This window comes from Nelumbo lutea, chromosome 1, assembly GCF_056320005.1.
Source record: "Nelumbo lutea isolate HS-2025 chromosome 1, American lotus-T2T, whole genome shotgun sequence".
Classification (NCBI taxonomy): Eukaryota; Viridiplantae; Streptophyta; class Magnoliopsida; order Proteales; family Nelumbonaceae; genus Nelumbo; species Nelumbo lutea.
In genome coordinates, this window is record NC_142684.1 from 75,595,326 (window position 1) to 75,606,482 (window position 11,157).

At 39.3% G+C, this 11,157-nt stretch overlaps 1 protein-coding gene across 1 annotated transcript; it reads right to left on the bottom strand.

Moving 5' to 3' along the window:
* Positions 1-8,544: 8,544 nt before the first annotated feature.
* LOC148875434 (Pentatricopeptide repeat (PPR) superfamily protein) lies at positions 8,545-11,151 on the bottom strand. The gene has a single exon (XM_088964698.1). It carries the CDS (start codon positions 11,149-11,151, stop codon positions 9,148-9,150), a length of 2,004 nt encoding a protein of 667 aa, XP_088820824.1. The 3' UTR covers positions 8,545-9,147.
* Positions 11,152-11,157: the final 6 nt, after the last annotated feature.

The window sequence follows — 11,157 nt, forward strand, 5'->3', positions numbered from 1 at the left end:
CACAACTAGTAGAGAACAAAAGTTGATTCGGTTATGAAAAGTTGCCATTTGGCAATAGCCAATGCTCTCCACTTCATTGCACCGAGTGGCACACGGCAACCTTGAGTTGAAGCCTCAACCAAGAATTCTTATATCGTGGTTTGAAGCTGACTTATACCAAAGAGCTGAATGGTTTGTTTAGCTAAAGAGTCTGACTATGGTGCCGAAAGTACGCTGTAATTTGGCTCTAGCGTCAAAGTATTGTCGCATTTAAAAAGTTTTAGTATTAGATTGGCACTCGATACAGGACTACCAGAAATTTATCCTTTTTTTTAGAAGTTATCATACCGAGCAGTTAAAGAAAGTTGGTGAAAACACAACCTGATTATTAGGTAGGGGTGTCAAATTGGACTGGATTTGGTCCAATCCGATCCGATATGAGTCTTTTACAGATGGACTAGGTTCAATTCAATCCAATGAATACTTTTTTGGACCATTTTGGATCAGTCCAATTTAATGTGTGGATTGTCCAATCTGTTTAAATTGGTTTTAATTTAGATTGGTTCCAACCAAACCTGGTCCATTGACACCCATATGCCTCATTTGTTTTTCGATAAGTTATTAATACTTATCCAGGTAAGTGCATTTACTCGTGTTCTTTTAATTCTCAGATAAATAATATGATGACCATTTTAGCGATAAAAAGCCATTATTAATAGGGACAATTCTGTCCCATCCAAGTATTGGAAACTTGCCCTGCGTGGAAAAGTTATTTACTCATCTAGGGTTACCCAGAAGGGAAAATAAATTTTTTGTGGACTTCACTTAAATCTGAATAAAAAACATGGGTATCTTGGTCAATGGGAATCAAAATCCCCTCTCAAATTAAAAAAAAAAAAACGAATAGGTCCGTATTCTTATCTTCTATCAATGGACCGGATATTGATTATTACTCATATGGGAGATGGGTATCACTTACCCGGAAGGGAAAATAAATTTTTTGTGACTTCACTTAAATCTGAATAAAAAACATGGGTATCTTGGTTAATGAGAATCAAAATCCCCTCTCAAAAAAAAAAAAAAAAACGAATAGGTCCATATTCTTATCTTCTATCAATGGATCGGATATTGATTATTTACTCATCTAGGAGATGGGTATCACTTACCCGAAAGGGAAAATAAATTTTTTCTGGACTTCACTTAAATCTGAATAAAAAACATAGGAATCTTGGTCAATAGGAATCAAAATCCCCTCTCAAAATAAAAAAAAAAAAACAAATAGGTCCGCATTCTTATCTTCTATCAATAGACCGTATATTGATTTAGTCTGGCCCAATTCAATATAATCCATTATGGATGGACCGGTCCAATCTAATCCAATAAATACTTTGCACCATTAAAGTTTTCATTCATTCAACCCAAAACCGATCCGTTGACACCTCTAAACAGACTTCTGGCGGAAGGATACAAAGATATTTTTAGGTCCTAGGCTCCCAGCCTGATGTAACGTGTAAGCATTGACTTGTTAAGAATGGGCTTTATTTTAAAATTGACAAATTTAGGAGCATCGAATCTTTCTGTAAGAATGGCTTTCAATTTCAATTAATTATTGCCATATGAACACGCGAATATTAACTTGTAGTGTTTGTGAATGTCATTAACTCATTATCACCATTCAGAAGATATGGCTTCATCTTCGCTCATTTCTAGGTAAGTTGAGGTTAATGAGATAAGCCTCAAGTGTAGAATCAACATACAGGCTCAAATCAATGGTGGCCCTTCTTCTCTCTTGCCAAGTTAGTTGAGTTTAAAGAAGTAGGACTGTAGATTTGAAAGCATAGCATTGGAGTCGTGATCGATCCAATGAGCACCCTCTCACTGGGTACAGCTTTTGTGTACATCACTCATTGATTATTGTGTGGATGTATGATTAAACCAATAATATTAATGCATATAATGGGGTGGATTACAAAAATTAAACCCATCATCATGAGACGATTTTGAGTAATAAACAACTTTTATCCACTGTTTTTTTGTGTAGGATGAAGATCCTATGCTAGATTTGATATTTGGAAGATTTTTATTTTTGAAAATTTCTTAGAATTTTTCTTGCTGTTCTAGTAGTTTCTATAACTAGGAAAGTAAAGATTGAGTCCTATTAAGTATGCTTTCAGGAATATTCTTTCTTATTACAAGTGGCCCAAAGGTTCTTGGAGGCCCATGAGCACAAAGTAAGGAAGAGGAGATTCAAATCACTGAAAACAGAGTCGCATCTTAGGTTGGCTTTGCAGCAGAATTGCACTGTATATTGTGGGAAGTGCAGGGGAAAGTTATGTTCTTGGAAAACTCTTGAAGTCTACTTTCTAGAATATCAAATGGAATCAAATTTGGGGTTTCCTATACAAAGTTATCACCATTTTACTAAGGTGTGCACTGTTGACCGCAAGAAATTGAAAAATGCTAGCTATGAGCTTTTGAGTCCGAATCGGATTAAGAAGTTTACTTTTTGAGTAAATACAATGTTTTAGAAATTATGTGTTTAATTAAGAGTTTAATATTTTAGTTGATGAATTGTCTACAAACATGGCCATTGTACATGTTCAATCATATAGTAAATTAAATATAATTGTCTTTGAGGTTCTTTTCTTTCATTATTTGTGGATTCAAGGATTGTTTTCTCATTGAAGAAGATGGTGACTTCTTTCTTCCTTGCTTCCCGTTTTGCATTAGTTTTCAACCAACAATTAACCTTTTAATTTCCTTGTTTGCATTGATTACCTAAATGCTTGAGTTACATGTAATAGCTACTTCTATGGTTATTCCTGCATTGCAAAACATATCATAGAATTCTTATATCACAAATATCACTTATAGAATACATTCTGTTAGTACTGAAGTGTTTGGCTATAGTTCTTGATAACACTTTTTTAAGGCATGTGTTGTTTTATTGGTAAAAAGACATCAGTCAAAAGATGACAGACTTCTCAGTGTGCTACAGTTAGGTTGGATGGTGCAAATTACTTGGACCATTACTACAATCAAGTTGAATGGTGCAAATTACTTGGAATGGTCACAATCTGCAAAAATGGCCATTGGTGCTCGTGGGAAATTAGGGTATATCACTGGTGAAGAAGTAAAACCCGAAACTAACAACTCCCAATGGGTGCAGGAAAATTATATGGTGATGACTTGGTTGTGTAATTCCATGTTGCCACATATAAGTAAAAATTTTTTATGGGAAAATATAGCTAAGGAGATATGGGATGGGGTTGCAGAAACCTATTCACAGAGGGAGAATGTTGTTAGGGCTTATTAACTGAGAAATCAGATTATTGCTACAAGACAGGGACATAGATTTGTTGCAGCCTATTTTTCAGTCCTTAAAACCCTGTGGCAGAAGATTGACCATTTAGAGACATTTGCTTGGAAAACCACTAATGATGTAGCTACCTATCAGAAACATCTAGAGAAGTATAGGGTGTTTGAATTCTTTGCTGGCCTTAATCCTGAGTATGATATTGCACGACATCTTCTTTTCAAGGATAGTGTCACTCTCTCCCAAGCATATGCCTTTGTGTCAGGGGAGGAGTGCATGAGGGATGTGATGATGAAAAACCTCATTTCTGATCAGTCAGCCATGGTAAGTGCTGTGAAACCTAAACAAAGTGGCAATGAAATCAAGAAAGAAGACAAACAAGATCTGATATGTGACTACCGTAAGGAGCCTAAACATACAAGAGATACTTTCTAGAAGTTTCACTCACATTTTATGTCGATTAGGTTGAAAAATAAGAAGAGCAATGCACACATGGCAATTACCGGTGACACTCTGGCCCCTCTTACTACAACTGCTTTGGAGTCTATTGCAGCTGCTGTAGTAAGGGCCGAACTTAAGAGGTATGGGCTACTTCTGAACCAGTGGAATACAACTAGTTCCAGTTCAGCCGCCAACGGACAATAAGGTACAGGTAGCACTGGTGGAGTCCACTCTATCTCCTTTGCTCACACATGTAGTTCACACGCCACTACAAATTATGTTTCCACTTCAGGTAAAGAGAGACCTCATTGGATTATAGATTCTGGAGCCTTATAGCACATGACCCATAGCTCCACTATTTTTCTCATTACTAGCTCTGTTTTGGCAGAGATAGGGTCTCCGTAGCTGATGGATCCCATGTTCCTATTGCTGGGAAAGGGATTTTTCAAGATTAGTGATTCTATTTGTCTACCATCTGTCTTTCATGTTCCCAGATTGAATACTAATTTGTTATCTCTTAGTAGTTTGACTAAAAACCTGAACTGCTCAGTAATTTTTTCTCTTAGACGTTGTATTTTGCAGGATCTGAATTCAAAGAGGATGATTGAGAGTGGTCGTAAAGTGAATGGAATCTACCTCTTGGATGTACTTCCTCCTCATTAGAGTCATCATGTCAATAGGGATAGTGAGTCAGGATCTGTGAGTCAAATTATGCTTTGGCATAATCGTTTTGGTCATTTACATATTTCTTCTTTGAGTTATTTGTTCCAAAAACTTTTTGAATCTGTTCGTCTGTCAAGTCTAGAGTGTGAAGGTTGTCAACTTGGAAAACATTATAGACATTCATTTAAACCTAGTAATAAAAGATGTTTTTCTTCTTTTGGTGTTATTCATTCGGGTGTGGGGCCCTTACCATGTCCGTTCTATGGGAGGTTATCGTTATTTTCTCTTATTTGTGGATGATTTCTCTCGATACTCTTGGATTTACCTGATGAAATCCCGCGACGAGGTACTATCCTTGGTGAGGCAATTTCATCAGATGGTACTAACACAGTTTGAAACAAGAATAAATGTGTTCAGATTTGACAATGCCAAAGAATATTTTGAAAGACATCTTGCCTCATATCTATTAGAATATGGTGTTGTCCATCAGAACAGTTGCCCCGACAGTCCACATCAGAATGGTGTTGCAGAAAGGAAGAACATACACATTGTTGAGACTGCAAGAAGCATGATGATCACATCTATAGTTCTGGTTTGATTTTGGGGTGATGTAATTCTTACAACAGTATATCTGATTAACAGGGTGTCATCTCGTATACTTGGATTCAATACTTCATTAAGTCTTCTTTTTCCTCAAGGGGAGATGTTTCATATTCCTCTAAGGGTGTTTGGGTGTGTCTGCTTTGTACATATCCTTGGTCCTCACCGCTCGAAGCTTGATCCCAAGGCAAAGAAGTGTATCCTCCTTGGATATACAGAAAATCAGAAAGGGTACTACTGCTATGATCCAATCTCTAGGAGCCGATATGTTACCATGGATGTCACATTTTTTGAATCCACGTACTTTTTCTCAAAGAATCCTTCTCAGGAGGAGTGTTTTGGGGAAGCAAGTCAACAATCTATTCCTCTCCCAGTTCTAGTCCTTGTGTCTACTCCTATGCTTGACCACCACCCTGTGGCACCTACCTTGCCACCTCCTTTGCGTTCTGTTTCTTAGTATTACTCACGACAAAGACTTCACAAAGCGATTGATTCTACTATAGCAGAACTCACACCACTTCCAGTCGATCCCTTAGAGACTCCAGATTCGGCTGACATGGATTCAGGTATTCCTCTTTGTCCCGCTACTATTTCAGTTCCCATTGATCCTAGTAACTCTGTTACAGATAACCTTGATCTTCCTATTACTACTAGAAAAGGGAAGAGAAAGTGTACTGGTCATTGTATTTCACAATACTTATCCTACAATGAACTTTCTCCTTCCTACCGTGCTTTTTTCTCCTCTCTTGATTTAGTATCTATACCCAAGGGTGTTAGTGAGGCTCTTTCCAAACCTGAGTGGAAGACAACTATGTAGGAAGAGATGGAAGCTTTGATTAAGAATCAGACATGGAACATCGTGGACCTACCAGATGACAATGAGACAGCTAGATGCAGATGGGCTTACATAGTAAAATATAAGGCAGATGAAAGCATAGAAAGGTACAAGGCAAGACTTGTTGCAAAAGGATACACACAGACCTATGGCATTGATTATTTAGAGACCTTTGCGCTAGTTGCAAAGATGACATCTGTTCGGATACTTCTTTCTCTTGCTGCCTCATACTCTTGGCCCTTGTTTCAATTAGATGTGAAGAATGCTTTCCTAAATGGGAATCTACAAGAATAAGTATATATGGATCTTCCTGCTAGTTTTTACAATGACATTGAAAACGGAAGGGTATGCAAGCTTAAGAAGTCACTCTATGGCTTGAAACAATCTCCCAAAGCATGGTTTGACAAATTCAGAATGGCTTTTATTGCTTTTAGATACACTTAGATTCAATCCGATCACACTTTGTTTGTGAAGCGCAGGGGATCTTTGGTGTTAGTCCTAATTGTTTATGTGGATGATATTATTGTCACTAGGAATGATTTGAGTGAGATTGATAGTTTGAAAAGGACCCTACATAAGGAATTTGAAATTAAGGATCTTGGAGAACTAAGATACTTCTTAGGCATTGAAGTTGCAAGATCGAAACATAAAATTTTTATCTCTCAAAGAAAGTATGTCTTGGAACTTCTTCAAGAGACATGGAAGCTTGGAACAAAGGCAATTAACACCCTTATTGATTAGAACAATAAAATCAATGTATCAGAAGGTGAATCAATAAAGGACATTGGAAGATATCAGAGACTTGTGGGTCGGCTGCTATACTTGTGTATGACAAGACCAAACATCTCTTATGCAGTGAGTGTAGTAAGTCAATACATGCATGCTCCACGAGTCCAGCATTGGGAGGTAGTTGACAGGATTCTTGCTTATTTGAAGGGACACCTGGGCAAAGGCATATTGTTCACTGATCATGGACAGTTGAAACTAGAGGCTTATATAGATGCAGATTGGACATGATGCCTTGATGTATAAGTAGAAAAACCCATGATGATATACTGTGATAACTAGATAACAATTAATATTGCCCATAACCTAGTCCAGCATGACCGAACTAAGCACATTGAAGTGGATAGACATTTTATCAGAGAAAGGGTAACTTCTAGAGAAGTTTGCCTTCCATACATTACTTCTGATCTGCACCTCGTCGATTTCTCACAAAAGGTGTTGCAAAGAATAAGCTGGAGCATGATCTAAGCAAGTTGGGAATGTGTGACATTTACTCCCAACTTGAGGGGGAGTGTTGAGTGGCCCAATTTTGTTTTAGTTTGTTTTTATTTAGTTATGAAGTTGTTGGGCCTAGGCCCATTAGTTTATATTTTTTAAAGTTGTGACTGTTCAGTTTTAGTAGCCACTAGACCTGTTCATGGGCCGGGTCAAGCCAGGCTCGAGCCGGGCTTTTACTCTTCATTAACAGAAATATGTTAGGCCCGAGCCCGAGCCCGGCCCGACCAATGGGCTTACAACTTGGGCCCGAGCCCGACCCTAATAAAAAGCCCGAAGCTCGAGCCCGAGCCTGAAGCCCGACCTAATAAAAAAAATTAGAAATTTTCCCTATTCAATAATCAATATAAATCAGAATTTATTTACATTAAAAAATATATAAATTCAAAATTTCTTTATATTAAAAAAATAATATAAAGAAGGGAAAGAGGATGTGGAGAAGAAGAATTCGGTTGGAAAAAGAAAAGAAAGAGGTGAAAAAAAGAGGGATATTCAACTAGGGTTTTTAGGTTTAGTTATAGGTCGGGCCGGGCTATTTTGACAAATCCCGAGCCCGACTCGAATTTATTGCGGGCCGGGCTTTTTGGCCTTAGGTTAAGCCCGCGGGCCTATATACCTATTCAAGCCCGTTCGGGGATCGGGCCACCCGGCCCATGAACAGGTCTAGTAGCCACCCTACTAAGGGCATCCTTATAATATCTCATCTTTAAGTTAAATATAAATATAATGAGAGGTAGGCGGCTAGGGTTAACTTTTCTCACAATCCTAGTTGACCTCCTACTCTTTTCTTCTTCTCCTTCCTTCTCTACTGCTGAAATCTTCACCTTACCCCTCTTTTCTTTCACAAGAAGCTTGACTAAATCAGCAAATAGTGATTTCTACTCTATGCAAACTGATTCAATTACATATTCAAGCTTTTGGAAGATCTGTCGAGCAACACAGTTTTTCTTTCTTGGAAAGGCAACTAGATTCTGTAGGTGTATGTAATAAGTAATTACTTATTGATAATAAAAAAGGTAACTTACTAAAATAATATAGTGAATAGAAGTATTCTGGAAAGAAAGACTGCTGATCAAGAAAGAAAAAAAGTATTCTGGAGGGAAAGACAACGAGGATTAGATTTATATATGTGGATAGAGCAGTTCCACCATATGAAGACATCTTAGGTACAGCAGAGGATGCAGACATCTGCCCATAATAACTTGGCACCATGTAGTTCTAACAGAAACATTCTGGAAAGAAAGACAATGGGGATTAGATTTTATACAAGGGAAAAACAATGCCAGCATGCCACCATAATGGAGACACCTTTGGTGTATATAGAGAATACGAATATGTGCCTCGTAGAATTTGGTACCAATTTCTTAAATCAATTCATCATCCAAGAACTTAAGGAATGAAAAAAAAAACAAAAAAATAAAAATAAAAGTAGAAGTCAATACCATGAAGATCTTAGATAAGTCAGGTCTGATATTGTTAGAGAAAAGGAAAATATAGGCAGCATACATTAATGAAAAAGAAGCTTTCACAGAACAGCAGTCTGTGAGGGCAAGAGAAACACGACTCTCGCAAGGTGCATCGCATGTTGCTACTGTGGCCTCACTTCACATACACTCATTGTCAAGATGAGGGCAAGAGAAACACGACTCTCGCAAGGAAAGGTAGGACGTCCACCATCAGTTTATCTGTAGTCTTCATGCAAGAGATCAACCATCACCCTGGGAAGACAACAGTCAACAGGGCGTCTGCCCTGGTACCAGTCAAGCACGCTCCATGTCAAGAAATAAAGGCTAGCCAGCGAGGTCTCCAAAGAATACAGAAATGGGATCCAAGTCAGCCCTTAGTTTGTTGATGTTGCCCTATTGCAGACGTGGCTGACATGTGGCTATTAACAAAAAACTGACACCAACAACCACGATTCATCAGCTTGCACAAGAATAGGGAAAGAAGCAACTCTGTTATACTCATGCATGATTCTAAATTTCTAATAGGCCAACCTTGCGAATCAAATTTAACTGGATCTCCAACTCAATCACCAGAAATTGCCACAGGAACATAACCCATCATGAAAATGGTGAAACCTCATGTTATCCCTCACTATAATCTCCATACTCATGATCCTAGAGGCACCACATATAACTGAGTGACAGTCCTCACACATCCTAAGGTTTTTCATGATTCTTATGGTGCTGCCAGGGCTTGTGGTCATAAGCCCAAACACCAAGGCTAGTTTTTCACTATGGCTCATTAGCAACCTCCCCTTTTCTTCGTCACTGACATCATAAACCACAGAACTGAGATTTGGTTTGTATCCATCAAGCTTTAATCTTTCCAGAAGGTCCTCCAAAGCCTGTTTTATTTCAGTGGACTTAGGATGAGTCATGTCCCCTGCAAAGAACTCATGAATGACCCCATCCTCTGTTTCCATCCAACTGCACCCTGGGTTCTTTCTAAGGCCTCTCATTCTCATCAACTTCCTTACCCTTGAAACATCATCCCACCTACCTGCGGATGCATTGATATTTGAAAGCAATACATAGTTTCCAATAGCATCGGGCTCAAGCTCAAACAGATGACTGGCGACAATCTCAGCAAGGTCAGGATTCTTATGAATACGACATGCACCAAGAAGTGCTCCCCACACACCTCCATGGCGCTCGATTGGCATTGATTTAATAAGATTGTGAGCTTCTTCCAGGTGTCCAGCACGACCAAGAATGTCTACCATGCACGTGTAGTGGTCCACGGATGGTTCAATCCCATAGACTTCCTTCATACTTGAAAATAAACAACGTCCCTGCTCCACCATCCCTGCATGGCTACATGCAGTAAGCACCCCAATAAATGTAACCCTGTTTGGCCTTGTCTCTGTCTGTGCCATTTCAGAGAACAATTTCATTGCTGAAACAGCCTGTCCGTGAACTGCAAATCCCAAAATCATCGCACTGTAAGAAAATACATTCCGCTCAGTCATTCCTTCAAAAACTTGATATGCGTCCACCACGCTCCCGCATTTGCAGTACATATCTATCAAAGCAGACCCGATGACAACATTCCAAGGAGGCCCTAATCCTGCTTGTTCAGCAATATCCCGAACCCAACTAGCATACTTCAATGCACCTAGTTGGGCACAGGCCGAAATGACACCCACCAACGTGACTTCATCTGTTTCCGCACCTACATCCTGCATTCTTTCGAACAATCTCAGTGCTTCCTTTGGCCTTCCGTTTTGGGCGTAACCCGTGACCATTGCCGTCCATGCCACCATGTCTTTTTCTGGTAACCCATCGAACAACTCTGCCGCTGCTTCCATATCTCCATTTTTCGCATAAGCAACAATTAACGACGTCCATGAGATTACATCTCTAACAGGCATCTCATCAAATACTCGGTGGCCACATTCCGGATATCCACATTTCACATACATATCAATCAATGTGTTGCTTACGTAAAGATTCGACTCGAATCCACCAATCGAAATAGTTTGGCAATGTATTTGCCGCCCAGAGTTGACATCGAGGGCCGCAGTACAAGCCTTAAAGAGGGCCGAGAAAGTGAATGATACAGGACCTGTACCTTCCCTTCTCATGCACTTATAGAGTACTATTGACTCACTGAAGAGGCCGTGGAGAGAATAGCCTCGAATAAGCGCCGTCCAAAGAAATGGATTTGGGTGCTGGACCTGATAAAAAATGAGACGGGGGTAAGGGTCCATGGATACGTTAAGTTTAGTAAGCATCCGGATGAGCTTGGCCAGAACGAATGAGCACTGATCGAGACCTTTCCGAATGAGATGAGCGTGAACTTGCCTGATCTGGTTGACATCGTTGCAGCTATGGAGAAGAGAAACAAGTCTAGATTCTAAGAGTTTCTGTTGTCGTTGTTGTTCAGAGAATGGAAGAAAGGTTAACTGCTGGATTTGTTGTAGAGAGTGGTAACAACGGGAAGAGGCTAAAAACCTGTTTCTGCTCAAATGGCGGGAAACGGCAACCATTACAGGTCGAATGTTGTGTGTCTGGGAGGGAATGAACCCCATCTGCCC